The sequence below is a fragment of the Brassica napus genome, chromosome C3, assembly GCF_020379485.1.
Source record: "Brassica napus cultivar Da-Ae chromosome C3, Da-Ae, whole genome shotgun sequence".
Taxonomy (NCBI): domain Eukaryota; kingdom Viridiplantae; phylum Streptophyta; class Magnoliopsida; order Brassicales; family Brassicaceae; genus Brassica; species Brassica napus.
Window position 1 is genome coordinate 69,907,893 of NC_063446.1, and position 19,288 is coordinate 69,927,180.

The window sequence follows — 19,288 nt, forward strand, 5'->3', positions numbered from 1 at the left end:
CAATTGCAAAACTAATTTAAATGGACGACTTCCTAGAAGTCTGCCAGACGACCTCCGTGGAAGTCGTCTGCGTCAATGTTTAATAAACTTTCATTTTCTCTAAAACTATGAAGAATTTTTAACATTTTCTTGTTAATTCATGTCTATCAAACAATATTTTAGCTACTGAATGAAATTTATAACTTAATTCGTGATATATATGAGGTCACCAACATTCATGTTTATTAAAGTTTCTAGCTGATCCGAGAAGACTTCCACGGAAGTCTTCTATGCTAGTTTTTGAATAACTTGTATTTTTAAGAGTATTAAGTAACTTCAAGATATGTAAAACTCATATTTTCAAAATATGTTTTCTGCCTTAATTTTACTAAATTTAACTAAGTTTTTCAACACAAACTTGTAAAAATTGTGATATGTTTTGACTAGTTACTATTGTTTGTTCTCATCTCTTAAGTATGCACTAATGATGATTATTGCTATGAGAGGGTAAAATACTTGTTTCTTAAAATGTTGTATCAATGACTTAAGTATCATTATTGTTATATACATCAATGATGTTTTTTTTTGCTATGAGTGAGTAGAAGGGTTAAAATGATTCTTAATATGTTGTATCAATGACTTAAGTTTCATTATTGTTATATGCATCAATGATGTTTTTTGTTTGAAGACTTCCCAGAAGACTTCTAATGAAAGCGTTATATCAATAAACTTATGTAATGGTTTATCTTTTGTGAATTTGACTAAGTTTTCTTGAGAATTCTTCTCCCTTAGTTGTAATAAATCTTCCAGAAGACTTCCTGGAAATCTTCCAAAGTATGCTCCAGATCTGAAAAACCTGCATATAAAAAAATGTTCAAATGACTTAAAAACAGAAAAAACGAGTGGAAGATTATATAGATCTACTTTTATAGAACACACAAAGTACATATCCAAGTGGAAGACTAGAACCATCTCGTTAAAAAGATGCAACAAAAAGATAGATTAGTGAGAAAGACATGGGACAAAAATGAAAAATTCATATAAAGTTTGGTGTTTTCAAGTCAAAGAGATTCGAATGGGTTTGAAGAGTTTTAGTTTGAGAAAAAAGTAAGAACTTTATGCAACATGCAGTTACCAAATGAAGAAAAAATCAGACATAAAACTTACCGAAACGCTCAGATGTGTTATGAAAGGGAGACATGTGAGAAGACTCCGTCAAAAGACTTCCAGGTAAGTCATCCTGGAAGTCTTCTAGCGCATTATATTTTAGACGACTAATAGGTAAGTCATCCCAGAAGTCTTCCAAATCTGAAAAACCGGCATATCCAAAAACGTTCAAATGACTTCAAAACAGAGAAAATGAGTGGAATATTAGATAGATCTACCTTTATAGAACAAAAAAAATACATATCTAAAATTAATAGATATACCTTTAAATGAATGGAAGATGAGAACCATGTGATGAAAAACCTGCAAAACAAGATAAACTAGTGAGAAAGACATGAGACAAAAACAATAAATTGATATAAAGTTTGTTGTTTATAAGTTCAAAGAGATTAGAGAGAGGTTGGAGAGTTTTAGAATGAGAAACATACCATTTTTGTTGAAGCCATTTGAGAGGAGGAGAGAGAATGTGTAAATTTTTCTTTATATATAGAGACAAAAATTTCAATAAGGTTAAATATTTCCGATTCAGAATACTTTCAAGTAAGTCGTCTAATAGAAGACTTACTAGACGACTTACTTGTAAGTCGCCCAGAAGATTTCAATATTTTTAGCGGGAAACTAAAATATTTTTAGCGGGAAACTAAAATATTTTTAGCGGGAGAAGTTAGAAAACTTTCAGAGCAGTCTTCTAATCGCCAGACCACTTACCTGTTAGTCGTCTAGACTCTAAACGCAACCCCAAAACTAAATTAACTAACTAAACACTTCATAAAATCAAATTAAACTTAAAAAGTGTTTACTATACACATAAATAATCGCATGTAAGTGAAAATTTAATTTTTCAAAAAAAACATTTAAGCTTTACAAAATCTAACCCTAAGAATACATACAATACTACAACATATGTTGCCAAACCCTAGATCAAAGAATATCATGATTTACTACTTTCACTCATCTATGTTAAAAACAATTCAATTTTATTATTTCTTAATTTATATCACTTAAAATTGTTTATAATTACATGATTTTAATTTTTCGCTTATCAAAATATTTTTAACAAAATTTATAAATTATTTTTAAGATCCACTATACCAGACGATTTCTGTGGATGTCGTTCAGATGACTTAACAGAATCTCAGAAGACTCGGAAAACTTAGCAGGGCTATTTTCGTAAAAATGAGTTCTGTTTTTTGGTTTGGTCACAAGTGGCTGGCTGTAATTTCACAAGGTTTTAGGTTACTTTTGCATTTGATTCAAGTTTGGATATAATTTTGCAATCAAAGTCAAGTTTTGAGTCATATTTGGTAAATCTCCCTTATTTTTTTTCCGAAAATGAGTGTTTTACTCATTCATCCTCGTCTTTCTCATTTACTTACAACATTCTCATTGTCATCAAAACATCAACCACCATGAACAACCAATTTCAAACTCAACATATACATCTCCAGATCCTCATTTTTTACACACATAAATCATTTCCCTTTCACTTTATTTCCTATTTCATCCAAAAATCCTAACTTTTGTTGTCTTATTAGAATTACTCAAGTTCGTGATTTATGGTCTAGAACGAGTGAATGACTTCCATTAAGAAGTCATGTGTGCTTATAAAACTAAACATAAATTTCATTGGATCTAAAAATGATATTTAATATTTTTTTCAGATCTGGTTCGCTGAGAAAACTTCTTTAGAAGTCTTTGACCAATGCATAAGTTAGTTTTGCGAGGATGTTTTTCATCATGGATGTTTAATGATGGCAAAGATGTTTAATTGCTACTGATGTCGAGGATGTTTAAATTTTATAATGCTTCGACACAAAATAATTGATTTGAGGTGTGATTCATTTTAGCGATAATAAAAGTGGTATAACATGGACATAATATATAGGGGATACTAATTTTTCCTAGCAAATATAAGGTTGGACTAACATTTATTCAAATTCATTATAGTGAAGCAAAGTGGTGTTGTTAGGAGTTGACACTTAAACAAATTTATTTTGTAATTGATACAAAATTGAGGTTACAATTTTTTAAAAGATCTTCAAATAAAATACAGGGGATGTAAGTATAATATTGGTTCCACCATTGTTATAAAGTGAGCCATTTGCATACGCCAGCATCCGATATCTTGGCTTGTAAGTCAGGTTAAAAAAAACTCCAAGTGTTAGCCCTAAAATCGAAGGCTTCACAACAATAATTATATTAACAAACTAGTTATAGATATATACAAAAGGTACATAAATTTCATGAATCTCAAACGTTAATCTACCCTATAACGTCATATCAGCATTACGCATGTACCACACCCAAAAACATCTTAATCTATACCCCTTTGTAACAAACATTTCTCTCTTGATTTTTAGGGCTTGTGTTTTAGGAAAACCTTTAGTAATGGTAAAAGGTGTAATTTTCCTTCTTTTTTGTCGAATCTACAAATCTATTTGTATAAGATACAAAATAAAAACAGCAAAATCTCCCATGTTTCCAAGAGGCTGCTTAGCATCTCCATCATGATGCTATCTATATCAAGATCCCTTTTTCATATCAAAACATATTTGATCATGAACCCATAGAAATTGCTAGTGGCATCTCACTTTCATGTGAATCGACAGTAGAATTGCTGGAGGTTGACATTCTTTTCTTCGATTGGTTCCCTTCAACTTGACCTTGTGGGTGAGCTATCGCCTCAGGATCATCATCATGAGCCTCTAAAGATTGCTCAGGAGGATCAATATCACGTGCATTGGACTCTCCGGTCGCATTGTTGTTATTACCACCTGATCCAATGACCATCCTAAACCCAAAAGTGCGGGAGACAATGCGGTATGCAAAGGTTAGGATCCAAAATGACCAAGGGAGACAAACAAAGAAAATGCCGAGGTAAGAGAGCCAAACTGGAGGATAAGGGAGGATTGTGTATGCAATCAGACAACCACCTCCGACAGCTATTGATAGGAAAAGAAATAAGGTAATGAGAAAGATGAATACTCGCCCCGCCCCTGGATCTGGCACAGGCATTGTTCTTTTAAGGGAAATATTGATCTTAGATTTGAAGAAGGATCAAGATCCTACTATAATCATCCTCCATTTTAAAAGTTGCTCCTTCTTCTTCTTTCAAGTTTTTTTTTACAAATGAGGTTGATGGGTTGATGAAGAGGATGGCTTGAAACAAGAATCAATCCCACACACACAAAGAAAAATAGCGATGAGGAGAAAGAAAACACAAGAGGATATTTTTGTTTTGCTTTAATTTGTTTAATTTGTGTGTGACTTATAATTTGACAAGAATAGCCATTAGTCATTTTTTTCTACATATGCCATTCCATAGGAGAGGGACGTCCGTAGATAAAGGACCTATAACATTGATCAAGATCATTTTCAAGATTTTTGCAATCTTAATTAATTCGAGAGATGATTATATGTACTCATCATGTATACGAGTAAACTCATATTATACCAAGATAAAAGGGCAAATCTCCAAAATAGCACAATTCTAAGTCTATATCACAAAAATAGCACTCAAAAACTAAAGTGACCAAAATAGCACCTTTCTAAGTTTATCCTTTGAAAATTTTAATTATTTTATTTTTCAAAATTTGAAATCTTATCCCCAAAACCTCATTTCTCAACTCTAAACCCTAAATCCTAAACTCTAAACCCTATACCTTAAACTCTAAACCCTAAACCCTAAACCCTAAACCCTAAACACTAAACTTTAAACCCTAAACCCTAAACTTTAAACCCTAAACCCTAAACTCTAAACCCTAAACCCTAAACCCTAAACCCTAAACCCTAAATCCTAAACCTCACCCTTTAACTCTAAACCCTAAGTTTGTGACTTTTGATAAAACATTAAGTGCTATTTTTGTGACTTTTGACTTTGAGTGCTAGTTTGGGAACAAAAACTTGATTTAGTGCTATTTTTGTCTTTTTCTCAAGATAAAATGCGAGGAAACTTATTTTACTGTCTTTACCATAAAAAAAATTAGACTATTCCAGTTCTGGGGATTTGTTTTCTATACTGTTAATATACTATTAATAGGACGTGGCAAAGAATATGGTTCTTGCAAGCCCTTCTACATGTTTAGAATTCAAATAAACCAAGAGTTAAAAATGAGTATGATCCAATTTTAAGGATTTGTATGTTTATGATATTAGTTTTTCAAGTTTATGATATTAAGTTTATCAGTAATTATACAATAGTATTTTTGTTATTAACGTTTACAGATGGAATTCAAGGAATTTAATTGCATTTTCTGCTTGATTTAATTAAAAGGAAGTTTGAAAGAAGTCTTGTTCTATTCTCAAGTCTCGGCCACAGTTAGAGAATGGGAATTCAATTTTCAATATCTATCTTATTAAAATGAAGTATTTTAAGCTTTTGTTTGCCAACATAGATAGCAGTTTAAAAAAAATAGTACTCTTTGGAAACATGGATAACAATAAGTTAAAGAAAAAAAGTTATGGGCTTATGCTATTAAAAAACTTGAAAGTCCATTACATTATACTAAAAAGTAATAGGTTTATGTTCCTTGACATACATATTTAAATCAAAATAATAATTTAAAATTGATTTATATCAAAAGTTCATTCAAAAATATACATATATTCAAAATTTGATTTTTACTAACATATTTTCCAATAACCGTTATGAAAATGTTTTCAATATATATAAGAAAAATACAATACAAAGCTCAATTTCAAACACCAACTTAAATTATGGTTTTTATATTTCACATTGAAAATTAAAAATATAATATATGTGATTATTTATATGATTGTATGTATAAAATATTATTAATTATAAAAAAAACTTATTTGATGGTTCATATAAAATACGATTAATTATATGATAACACATATTTTTATAACCTATGATAACACATATATGATATATAATAGTGATTAGGGGTGGGCGTTCATGTTGGTTTTCGAGTATGTGTGGGATTTCGTGTTCGTTTCAGATTTTTGAGGATTTGGTTCGGATTTGGTTCGGATTTGGATAACACATTTAAATTGGTTTTGTTTAAATATTTGGATAGAGAATTAATAATTATTTAAGTATTTTTTAGAGTTTTGAGTATATTTTAACTATTTTAGATATTTACGTTTGATTATTTGTATATATTTTAAAGTATTTAACGAACTTAAAAGTATCATATATATTCTGGATGTTTTTATATACATTAAATCTAAAAAATATTAATATATATATATAAGTATATAAATCTATTTTGGATATCTAAAATACTTCGGATCGGATTAGGTTTCAGTTCTTCAAATACCAAAATTTTGAATAATTCGGATATTTAATCAATTTCGGTTCGGATTTGGTACTACTTATTCGGATTGGGATTGGTTCGATTCTTCGAATTCGATTTTTTTGTTCTACCCTAAATGGTGACATAAAAAACAAATAGCATCATATTTTAATCAAAATCTTGTTTTTTTTAGAGTTAAATACTTTTCCTTATAATCTTGTCTTCTTTTGGCAAACCTAGTTTACAAATATTTGATTTGACTTGTATATGATTAAGATAAGAATGTAATCAAATTTATGTTTGAATACCCTAAGTGGCTTGACTTGACTACTGACTAATGAGTACAACAAGAGCTAGCTAATTAAGGAGTGATGACAAGTGACACGTGGCGCATTCTCTATCAATAGCCGTCAAAGGAATAAACAAATGCGGGTCCCATTTTATTATATCCATTATCCAGAATTACTGGCTCTATGTCCGCCAGCAAACTAATCAAATATGTAAATGACCATATGACCCCTCCTCTAGAGCCACAAAGCGGTGGCTAGTTCCGTAATTTCAAAGACCGCCAATTTCCTTTTTAATCAAATGACGATAGCGCGTGGCAGTACATAGCCGGATACTCGCGTCGATAGCCGCCAGGAGAATCCACCGTTTCAATCAGATATAGAGAGAGAGAGATAGAGAGAGATCTACTCTAAATTTCTAGGCTTTGCTGATTCTCTGTGAAAGATTCTTCCTTTTTTTGGTTTTCGTGAATTCGTTATCTGATTCTGGAGAAAGGGTTTGGTTGTTTGGATGGTGGAAATGAGACCCGAGTCTGATTCAGCGGCGAAGTGCCGAGACGAGCTCCCGGTGAAGCTGGAGATCGCGGAGGACGGTTTAGAAGAAGAGCACGGTCCTCTCAACAAGCGATCTAAGGTTTGTTGTTCTTTCTCTAACTCGCAATTAAAGCTAATCTGTTTAAGTTTCCTCGAGAATTTGATATAAAGTTTTCTCCTTTTTAGCTTATTATTATTGATATTTTTTGTTGCAATGGATGATAAGTTGTGGAGCTCATCGCCAATGGCGCTTGCTGAGCCGAGTCCTCTTGGACTAAGCCTTAGAAAGAGTCCATCTTTGCTGGATTTGATACAGATGAGGCTAACGCAAAGCGGTGACCCAAAAGCCGGAGGCTCTGGTGTTGTTAAACAAGAGAGTAAATGTATTACTGCTGGATCGAACTTGGGGCCAGGAAGTATTGAGAAGCTGAAAGCTTCCAACTTTCCTGCCACGGTTTTGAAGATCGGGCAGTGGGAGGTGAGCTTTTTTTTTTAACCTTTTGTTTTGATATATGTTGCTTTCAGAACCTGACTTGTAACATGGTTCTGTTCTTTTTTTTTTTTGTCTTAGTATAAATCGAGGTATGAAGGTGATTTGGTGGCGAAGTGTTACTTTGCAAAACATAAACTTGTTTGGGAAGTGTTGGAACGAGGTCTCAAGAGTAAAATCGAGATCCAATGGTCAGATATTGTGGGGTTGAAAGCAAACTGTCCTGAAAAAGGACCTGGGACGTTGACTCTCCTGGTACAAGATTCACTCGTGCGTCCGAATGCTTTTGTTCAACTCTAATGTTTGGTTTCCTTTTTTTTGTTTCAGCTTTCTAGGCAGCCTTTGTTTTTCCGAGAAACAAACCCGCAGCCTAGGAAACATACTTTGTGGCAGGCAACTTCAGATTTTACTACTGATGGCCAAGCCAGTACGTACAGGTACATACATTTTGTGACTGGATAATGTTTTATGTCCTAGCTTCAGCTTATGATAGTCTAGTCTCACTGTGATTTGTTAGGAAGCATTTTCTGCAATGTGCTGAAGGGATAATGAACAAACATTTGGAAAAGCTTGTTCAGTGTGATCACCGCCTGTTGTATTTAAGCCGTGAGCCAGAGATAATTATGGACTCTCCCTTCTTTGATGGACGGCAATCTATCTTTGAGGATCCGAATGATTCAAAGGGTTATCCTTTTGGGAACTTTAATCTTAGCACAGGTCCTTCGGTATCTGGGACTCAGAACTTAGCATCTCCTGTTGGAGCACAGTCATCCTCTGAACGTATGTATCTGTCTCATGAAGCACCGTCTCCCAGCTCAGGTATCTGTCTTATTTGTACTTTTCTTTTTTACTTTTCACTTTTGTTGAGCCAAGTTAAGTGAATGTGTTTTCTTTGTTTGATTGATTTCTAGTGATAGATGCTCGTGCAAATGAAGCACTCAATTCAAGAAACACAACTGATTGTGGTCAGATGGGAGGACTGCGCCAATCTATGTCACTGAGTGATTTCCTTGCAGTTCTCTGTGATCCAAAAGATACAAGTGATTCGAGTCAGGTTGAACAAGTAGCTGGACTACACCAATCTATGTCAGTTAGTGATTTCCTTGCACTGCTATCTGATTCAGGAGACATAGCTGATTCGAGTCAGATTAAAGTACCTGGACTACAACAATCCATGTCAGTGAGCGACTTTGTTGGACTTCTCTCTGATTCTGCTGTTGGAAACCATCCGGAACATATGGAGAATTTCGACAGCATGAAACAGCAATTGCTTAGTGATAACATCCAGTTCGATGCACCACCAGATGAGAAGTCTCTCATGCCAAGTGTTGATTCCTTATTCAACCTCTTGTACAAGGATCTCAACGGCGCTGCAAACTCACAGCTCAGTGCTGAAAACTCGGTTGGATTGAAGTCTGAACTCAGTGATCTGAAGGGGATAGTTCCGGACAATAACAACAACAGAGTTCTTGATCCAGCTTCCAGCAGCAGACCACAGGGCATGTTGAGGAAAGACTCGTTCAGCGATCTGCTATTGCATCTCCCCCGAATCACATCCTTGCCAAAGTTCTTGTCCAACATATCAGAAGAAGATGGTGGTGCATATAATAGATGATTATATATATATAGATTCCTTCTTTCTGTTTCAGTATTTGGCAAGTATAGGAACCTGAGCTAGCAGCTTTTTTTGTTTTTTCTTGTAAATCAAATTTGTTTCTTGGTCACCAAACCCCACAAGGAATTGAAGAAACATGTTTTGATAATGAATTTATGTAGTCATCCCATTTATAAAACAATGCCTCAAGAAGCTTAGGCATTCCATTATATTGTTCTTCTGTTACAGCATCTATAAAGCAAAGCAGAATATGTACAAGGATAAAATTATTAAACTAAGATCAGTGCTCATCAGCTGTACAGAACGACGAAAGAGATGAAATAAAATCAATATTTGAAGAGACAAATGAAACCCAACACCCAAACTAGATGGTTGTGCTATTTGAATAATAAGTATTTACATTTTTTAATTCCTTTTTAGGGAGGGGTTTCTTCCATCACATCAATCTGCCTTGAGAACAAGCAAAAGGATCAGGAAGCTTGTAGATGAATGGCAGTGTCAGGAAGCATTGCTATTGTCACAATGAAGTATTCACATCCTGAAGAGAGACCATAAGGGTTTGTTGGTGTCGTTCCTGAAGATGATGTTGACCTTGAGCTTGATGCCAGAGTTCTTGAGCCGAGATAGTCCGACTTACCCGCCTCTGGAGATGCAGAAGCTGAAAGCGGTGATTGCTGCTTCACTGCTTGGCGCTCGATGTGGACAATCTGTCCAACGATGTATGTAGGCCGGTTTGGGAGGTGATCTGTGAACAGTGCCTCGGATTCAGAGGACAAGTAGTAGGTTGGGCAGTTCCTGTTGATCGCCTCGTAATGCCCTGCTGGATTCAGCACAAATGCTGCTATCTCATGGACTTCAAGACGACCGAATGATATCTTTTCTCTATTAGCCTGTCAACAAAAAAAGTTCACCAATTTTGCTCATTCAAAACTGAGGACGCTCTAAATTTTATATGCGCAGCAAAAGAGAAAGTTTGGGCTGAAAGAACAATGACTGTGATTAGAGATAACAGGAGTCTGTCTACCTGCTTCCCAAGTTGATGCTTAGTGTACAATGTTTTCACCAGCTCTTCCTTTTCCTCCAAGTCCTTCCTTGCCTGGTCACTTGTAGCTTCAAGATTCCGGCACTTTTCAAAAGATTCCTCCCAGTGTTTGGAGAGGATACTAACTTTGTCCGCCAGGACTCGGATGCATTTCCGGAACTCAACAGTACCCACATCTTCATTGTCATTAATGGACCTGTGATATTCACAAGAAAGAAAAGAATGAGAAACAAGAAACTCCAAAAGAGAGGAAGAACTAGGCTATATATTTTTGGAAGCAAACTGGAACTTACTTGGCTAAAGCTTGAGCCAAAGTACGAAAGGATTCGGCAAAACCAGCAACCCCACCACCAGCACAGACGGAGCTTCGGAGTCTTTCAAAGAGGCCTCGCATCTTCACAGATGATGCGCGAAGTGTATTGTACTCAGAAGCTCGACGATCAGCAGCGCAGAGATGGGTCTGGGCTTCTTCTCTTGCTTCATGTAAGCAGTTCTCCAAATGCGCACAGTTCATCTACAACCAAGATAGCAAATATTTATCACATACAGAAGGAGTAATTTAGGGAAAAAGGCTCCTATAACATGCAAAGTGCATAGTAAGCTATCTGGTGATGCCAAGATCAAGATCTCATGAAGCCTCAACCAGTGGCTCCTGGAAATGATTGGCTTCAGCTAATTTAGGCATTACGCTAAAGCATACTGAAACTTCCTAGAGTTCATTACCAAAGATCACAGAAAAAAAAAAGGCCTGATACAAGCACCTTGGATACCAAAAACTTGACGTGTAGGACAAAGCTAATACCAGCAACCAGAGGAGTCACAGAAAATGATCACAAGATAACATACCAAAAAGTAAAGACTAACTCCTAAACTAACAATGCAATGAGTATCAGAGTTGGAAGGATTAGAAAAGAGAAAAAAAAGAATGAAGTAGCTGCAAAACCTGGGATTCTTCGAGAAGCTTCTGATTCATTCCCAACTCTCTGCTCAGACTGGCTACCTCTTCCATAGCTCCATTTAGCTTGGACTCTGTCTCACTCAGTTTATTGGACTTCTCCATCAGCTCATTTCTAAGTTCCAAGACAATATCATCACTCTGTTTGGTATCCAAACCTACGCCAGTCGCCACATTATTATTCAAAGATTTTGGTGAGCTCTCGGCTGTCGAGCTGTTACTTAGAAACACACCCATCTCCCCCATCACATTATCCTTTCCACCTTTCTCATTATTTTGCTGGCTTTCCAGCATTGATGAATCAAGCGGTTGACTGAGCACCAGAGAGGAATCCACCATATTCTCATCCATACGTTCCCGAGCCTTACATGGCTGCTTGCTAGAGAGATTTGAAACACATGAGCCCTCCTCATCCATGTGCTCCGAGCCAGATACATGAGCTTTGTTGCCTTCCACGTCACCTGAAGCTTCTGCTTTGTACTCAGTAACTTTCAAGCCAGACGCATCCGTATTATTATTAATATTTCTCTGTCCCAGTAGATAATCATCGTTGAGACGTTGTTCCAGTTCACGGATTCGCTTCTCATATGAATCACAACGTCTTTGTTTTTCCTTGAGCATAGATAAGAGATGTTTCTCATACTCATCTTTGGCCTGCAGCGCCTCTGCTGTCTTCTCTGCGGCAATTTTCAACATCTTTTCTGCTTCACTTTCATCCAGCACCTCATATTCAACTTGTGGGCTTAATGAACAAATCCTAGAGATTGCAGAAGCGAGGTCAGCTTTCAGTTTTGCATTCTCAACTTCCTTCTTGCTGGTTCCAGCTATCTCCACTAATTCAGAGGCCGCTAGGTAATCATCAAAACTGTCTAAACCTATCTCCTCAGTCTCACTATCACTAGACATGCCCACTGAACTCCTTGAGGATGCAAACTTTGAATGTAACCCAACTAGATACTCAGGAGCATATCGATCAACGTCAGCCATTTCAATATTGATCAAACTTGTATCATAAGGAGCTACATTGACATCACACTGAGTGGGCGTATCATATAAACCCATTGAGGCCAACACGTCACGAGGTACAAAGGGACCATGCGTCTTTAGAAACTCCTCACGTCTCCTGACCTCTGTTTCCCTCTTCATAGCAAGCTTCTCTATCAACTGCCCAGCCATTCCCATGTACAGCTTCATAGAGGCTTTTCTTCTCACCGCCTCTGCGAGGCAGGCTCTATATGCAGGGCCAACACCACGGAGTAACTTCAGGTCTGCAAATAAGTCATCCTGACGCACCATTGCCTCTCTAAAAACAGGAAACTGTAACTTAGCATCTTTGATGATATATGTGACATACGTTATCTTTTGCATGTAGCTGTGTACAAAGCTGTTCATCTCGTTCTTCTTGTTCTTGCAGAAACCCAGCAATTCAGAGATAGAGTTATAACAAGCCTGCATCTTGGGAAGGTGGTTCTTATCATGCACTTCGTACATAGGACCCAGGGCTGAAACAGCATCATGAGGTCGGAGAGACGAGGACATCTGGCTAGACATGCAATCATCCACAAGCTTCTTAACCGTATTGACATCTTTGCTGTTTCAAGATTCATACAACACCATCAGCATAACAGAAGATTCCATATATATAAAGCGGACAAAAGAAAAGGTGTTCCCAGTTTACGAAATGAACAAACCTGAGAGATTGCAATATGCTCTTTTGCTCGTCAATGAAGCGTTCGTGATCCTTAACAGTCGCTTCTAAGTTCTTCACCGATAAAGAAGCCCTGCAAGCAAACAACTCCTCTACCTTGCGCTTGACCTCCACAAACATCTGCTGGAACTGAGCAATCTTATTCTCAAACTGCCTGTGAGAGCTTGCACAATTCTCCACAGCCTTCTTGAGGTTATCCTCCTTGACAAAGTCCAGCAAGCATCTCCTCGAATCAGTTAGCAGACAAGGGTGAACCTTAGCCGACCTCAACCTCTCGATATCCCTTTCAAAATTCATCAGCAAATCAGAGTGGAGGCGGTGTTGATGCTTATAACGCTTCATGAACTCAAGAAAGTTGTGATAGATCACCCTGTAATACTGTTCCAGATTCCTCGTAGCAACTTCAACAGCCCGCTGCTGCACCTTCTGCTCTCTCGTTAACCTCACGCAGTTCTCATGCTTCACAATAGTACAGTTGTAGAAGGTGCGGCCTCTATGGAAATGGTAACGAAACTGCCTCTCATACAAAGGTAAAGCCTTTAAAGCCGGGTCTAACGCATCATCCAAGGGATGATGATCATGCAATGAAGCAGGTGGTAAAGCATGATCATCATCAACTCCCTGTGAATCTACCACATCTTCCGGTGATGGCGGATGAGAGTTGCTTTGCAGCATAGACTTGTTGAAAACAAACACTTCTCTGTCACTAGATGGAAGTCCGAAAGCAGAGAGCAGCTTCTGCGGCTCAAGTCTCATGTCCAGCGAGAGAAGAAGCTGGTCAGAGAAGGCAATGCCAGAGACAGACTCAACGAAACGCATCACAGACTCAACTGAAGTCGTCTTCTCGCTGCATTTAAACTCAAAAGAGTGGCCATTCTCAGCCACACAGAGAATAAGCTTGCCATTGCCATCATCAGTGAAGCTTGAGCTCATCGTAGACTCACCTAATCAATTACGAATCTGTAAAAGACTAAGACTTTATGTATCTACTACGATCCTTAGACCAACCAGCTTCGTACCCAAGACAGTTTTTGATTAAAAGGAACAAACTTTATGCAAACCCGAGAAGACGTAAGAGCAGATGTGATACTACAAACGAACGCGATTGCTTGAAGAGACGAGGGATTATACTTCTGATGATGTAAGTTTTACGAAACAGAGAGACGAGAATCAGAAACCCTTTCGCCTATCTCCCCCCTCTGCGCAAGAGAGCAGATAAAAAGCCTAGTTTTGTTTTATTTTCTTATAATAAAGATAACATTTGATCAAAAAAAAAAGTAAAAAAAAAAATATAACTATTTTTATTTTGCCCCGTTATATATATATATTCTATTAAAATGGAAAAATAAAGACAAAACTTCACTTCATGTGTAATATTGTTGAGGTTTGGTCTCTGGTTCATCTTAGGATCATCTCTGGTTTACAGAGGAAGAGACGTGACGTTGAAGAGGAAGGCCGAGAGCTGGTCAAGCTCTTGTACACCAAACACTCTAGGTAAACAAGCGGGTTTCAAGTGGAAGAAGTATTTGAAAGCTGCTGGATAGGATAGAGTCCTTTGGTCTATAGTTTACTTGGTGCTTGAGTCACGTGTTGTCACACGTAATAAGCCTCTTCTGTTAAAAAGAACCAGAGAGAGTGAGGAGGTTTTATTCTCGGGTTCTAGGGATTCTTTTCTTATTCTTTTCTTCTTGTAAGCAAACCGGGTTGTGGTTTGCAGGTGAGCGATAGCTTGTACACACCACCACCGGAGGTAGTTTCCGGTGACATATAGTGGAGGCAGTTGGGGAGCAAGAGTTCTCCCCTCCGGATGTAACCGTTCTTTAACACGGTGAGCCGGGTGAACATATCGATGTGCACAAGTGTTTATAGCTACGAATCTGTGAATCAGGATTAGTGAAATCTGGTTTGATTCCTCAATAAATATTTAACTTTGTTCAAAAAAAAGGTGTAATATTTAACTCCATGTGTAAATATTTAAGTTGGATCATTTAAAAAAGGTTTATTAATTGTCTATTTTTATTATTTTCATAATATCTCAACAATTTATCATTATTAATGATTAAATAATCTTTACTGAACTGAACAAAAATCTAATTATTTTATTGACTGTTAAATTATAGCATTTCATATATTTAGACTCCCAGTTTATTGTCTTATTAATTTGACTAGAACTTTTTTCCACGTTACGCGCGGATAATGCCTATAAATATATATTATTTTGATGTGTAATTACAATGTGATTTTTTTTCATTTGTGGGTTTTTAAACTTTATTATTGACCATTTTGATCTTAAGTTTGATATATTTGTTTTCTTTTGTTTGGTGTTTTGCAATATAATAGTAATTAGTTTAACTTTTGATTTTGTGAATTTTGTGCAGTTTATGTAAAACTAAAAAAAAATATGATTTGCATGCATAACTTTAGAAAGTTGAATGTGTTTATTGTCATCGTAAAGGAACATTGTAAACGTTTAATTAACTAATGTATGAGATTATTAGTCTCTAATAATATGGTAGAGAGGACCGGTAATTGTAATTTCTATAAAAAAAAGTAAGCTTGGAGATGTTGTAATCGCAATCATTAATTATAATATATCTCATATTAATTTATAGTTAACACATACGTAGTTGACAACAGTTAAGTTGTGATCATAGTCGGCTCAACGCTGTAACGGCCCCTAGGGCAATTGTTTTTCTTTTTTTGCTTTTTAAATTTTATATATATTTAAAATATTTTTCAAAATTTAATCAGTAATATTTAGAATATTTGTCTATTTGGTGATAAAAATAAAAATATTTACGTAAATTATTGTTGGACCTTTTTCAGTTTTATTTATTAAATTTTAATTTTTTTGTATGTAACTATATGAATTTATAAAAGAAATTGAGCTATTAAATATTAATATAAAGTGGACAAAAGTTTGCATGTAGGGCGGTTGCACTTTTGCCCCCTTAATTAGCCTTGGTTGTGATTCTTGTTATGGCATGTGGAGGTGAAGAGATTATACTATCATTGATGTCTTAAACATAGAAAAAATCAAAAGTGAAAAATTTAATAACTAAACAAACTAAATATTTAACTAAATGGCAAATAAAATTGTTTACTTACTTTGGAACAATGTTAAATTGTTGATTTTTTTGTAGACTATTTTCTTTAATTTTAGAAGACGTAAACCTTTTTCTTGAATGATTGTCAATCCTGGCTTTGGTTGTAACATGTGAGGGAATAACATACGATTGACCATGAGTGAAAGCCAGTTTTGACTTTTGACAGATATAGGAAAATTTATTTTAAGTTTTGTTCTTGGCTCTTTTTGTACATGCGTGGATTTGAACCAAAAATTATAAAAATACGAACAAAACTTATAAATTGTTAACTTCAGTTTAATTTTTCAATTAATTTTATATATTGATAAAATCATTATAAATTTATATTTTTTTTATAGAAATATAGCTAAGATATGATGGTTCCATATACTTATGTATGTTTATAAAATATATAGATTATATTATATATAAGTAAATCATGCACTTGATTTGTATTTAGTTATGTAACTAATTTTTAAAAAATACTTAGACGTCTACTCATCAAATTAGGTACATTCTACATGTAGAAATTAAAGTAGAGGAATAATTGTTTTGAATTTTATAAAATTTAAAACCGCATTGAATATTATATATATTATGATTTTTCAACATGTTTCTATTCTTATTGTTAAAGATTTGGGACTATTAAACCTTTCTTAAAAAAAAGATTTGGAACTATTTGATAATATGATTATTACTCGTTTCATTTCAGATCACTTACTATCACCATATAATTTATATATGTTTCCCTACATCATCAAATGGGGTTTATACCCACCATGCATGTCCAAATTCCAATTAATTATGTCTCCACTTCATAATAAAGACATGATGGTTTCAAAATTCTAGTTGAATCTCTCTTATATTCCTTATATTTGTTTTTTGCCATTTTAATTAGTGATGTTGGCATGCATGTTATGTCGCTTTGAAATTTGTTTATAAATAAAACTTTTAGTATATGTTTTCATGTAAGATGATTTTTGAAAAACCTTTAGTATGATTTGTAATTTTCACATCATTGTTACTGTGGGTTTAACTCGAATAGCATGTGTAGGTTTAACAATTTGAGTATGATTCATAAATCCTCACATCATTTATTTAGAAAGTGGCACTCATATAGACATATTTTGTAGTTGGGGGCGCAATGTTAAAAGTATCAAAAATAAAATTAGACTGGGGGCACTTTTAATATTCTCCTCTAAACAAAAGAATATTTGACCAAATAATTTGAGGAAAAACAAAAAAGCAAGGGGCACAGGACCCCATACCCTCCTACCATACCCATAGGCCTGGGACGGATCCGAATATCCAGGAAATTCGGAGTAACCGGATCTGGATCCGGATCCGGATCCGTCGGATCCGTGAACTTAATATCCAGATCTGGATTCGTGGTTTCTGGATATCCGAATTTCGGATATCCGTCCCGATATTCTATTACCCGCGGATATCCGGATCCGGATCCGTAAAAATAATTAAAAATAATATTTTTTAAAAAAAAATACTAATTTTTTTAATAGAATATATAAATCAAATATTTATAAATATATTTATATATGTCTATAATATTGTAAAAACTAAAATACAATATTATAAGATTAATTCATGTATAAATATTAATATATCAAATATAAATATTAATGAAATTTAAAAATTTAATGTGTTTTAAAAATACGGATCCGGTTCCGGATATCCAGACCTAAAAATTAAGATATCCGGATTCGGATTCGGTTTGGACGGATCCCAGATTTTATATCCTATTTTCGGCGCGGATCCAGAACGGATTTCGGATCGAATCTGGATCTCGGATAATAAGTCCCAGTAGGCCTACATACCCATACACTTGCGTCCGCCCCTGATCATATGTTGGCTATATGCTACACATGTCCAAATTATAATATGTTTATATCTGTTATGCATTTTTCAATATTTTTCTTCTTCTTTTTTTTGGCTAAACCCCTCACAACTGTTCGGTAAAATATTCATCATTTGCTTTCTTTCTACTTTGATCACTTATCATTTCCTTTTAATTTTTATGCTAGTTCTCTCTTACATGAAATTAGTTTCATGGTCACCGATAATGGGTAGGCATTTTATCCGACATCTGAACCCGATCCGAAAAATCCGAACCACAATTCGAATAAAAGTAGCAAAATACCCAAACGGATATATCTGAACGGGTATTAAATTAAGAAAGATTGGATATACCTGAACTGAAATCCAAACCGAACCCGAAGATGTAATATCCGAATCCCAATAGATATCCAAAAACATATGAATACTTGACCCTATATTTCTAGTTTACTTCTCTAATTTTATTCAAAATATTTATATTGATTCTGCACATTGCTTAAAATCAGATAATATACATATAAGTATGGACAAAATCATTTGCTACTCACTTTATATCAAGTTATTGTTTCCTACATTAACAAAAGTTGCATCCAAAATTTTAAAATAACCACTAAATTAGTGTTTTTCTATTTTTAAAATTTTATTTTAAACCTATTAATAGTTTAATCTATTAAAAATTAGAAAATCAGTTAAGTTAAAAATACATATTTTAAATATAAAAATTTTAATTAATAAAATTTATTTTTTTTCCTTCAAAATATAAATATTTGAATCCGACCCGAAATAATCGAATTCGAACTTAAAATACCTGAACCCGACCCGAAATGTAAAAATACTCGAATGGATTCTATACCTCTATACCAAAATAGCAAAAATTCACAATGCTCAATCCGAATCCGAACGGGTATATGAGCACGCACTCTTAGTCACTGATGTACAAACTCCAATAATGACGTGACATTTATTGAAATGTCCAATCTTGATGTTGTTGCAAAGAATACATTTTTATTGACAGAAGAGTCTTTTTGCTAAAATCCTCTTGATTTTTTTTTTGTTTTCTTTGAGATTTTGTAGTTGTTTAAATAGAATATTATATTGATTTAATCTTAGAGGTATTTGTAATAAAAAAAAGTTTCAAGCACAAAAAATGGTAACAATTTTGAAGACTAAATTATAAAACAATAGGTCTTCTCTGTAAAGTTTATATTTTAATATTACTTAAACATGTACCTCCAGGATGTATTAGATCACATATATTTCATTCTTCGCTTCTCCTCACAGGGAAATAGTGAGGAAAATTAATAATAAATCCATAA

At 34.7% G+C, this 19,288-nt stretch overlaps 3 protein-coding genes across 4 annotated transcripts; 1 reads left to right on the forward strand and 2 right to left on the reverse strand.

Annotated features, from left to right (window-relative positions):
* Positions 1 to 2,940: 2,940 nt before the first annotated feature.
* Positions 2,941 to 4,568, reverse strand: LOC106364398. The gene has a single exon (XM_013803987.3). The coding sequence runs from the start codon at positions 4,159 to 4,161 to the stop codon at positions 3,703 to 3,705; it is 459 nt and encodes a 152-aa protein (XP_013659441.2). The 5' UTR covers positions 4,162 to 4,568; the 3' UTR covers positions 2,941 to 3,702.
* A 2,446-nt stretch (positions 4,569 to 7,014) lies between these two features.
* On the forward strand, positions 7,015 to 9,478 carry LOC111198175. Of its 2 annotated transcripts, XM_048750473.1 has the most exons (7): positions 7,015 to 7,325; positions 7,452 to 7,608; positions 7,642 to 7,703; positions 7,797 to 7,970; positions 8,043 to 8,152; positions 8,233 to 8,534; positions 8,627 to 9,478. In XM_048750473.1, the coding sequence occupies exons 1-7, from the start codon at positions 7,203 to 7,205 to the stop codon at positions 9,328 to 9,330; spliced, it is 1,632 nt and encodes a 543-aa protein (XP_048606430.1). In that variant the 5' UTR covers positions 7,015 to 7,202; the 3' UTR covers positions 9,331 to 9,478. The 2 variants fall into 2 exon arrangements, with proteins under 2 accessions (XP_048606430.1, XP_048606429.1); XM_048750472.1 differs by having other exon boundaries at positions 7,452 to 7,703.
* A 21-nt stretch (positions 9,479 to 9,499) lies between these two features.
* LOC106453041 (autophagy-related protein 11) lies at positions 9,500 to 14,565 on the reverse strand. Its single transcript, XM_013895271.3, has 5 exons — positions 13,019 to 14,565; positions 11,316 to 12,918; positions 10,666 to 10,886; positions 10,355 to 10,568; positions 9,500 to 10,220 (listed from the first exon to the last, which is right to left on the reverse strand). Exons 1-5 carry the CDS (start codon positions 13,966 to 13,968, stop codon positions 9,801 to 9,803), a joined length of 3,408 nt encoding a protein of 1,135 aa, XP_013750725.2. The 5' UTR covers positions 13,969 to 14,565; the 3' UTR covers positions 9,500 to 9,800.
* Between the last annotated feature and the right edge of the window lie 4,723 nt (positions 14,566 to 19,288).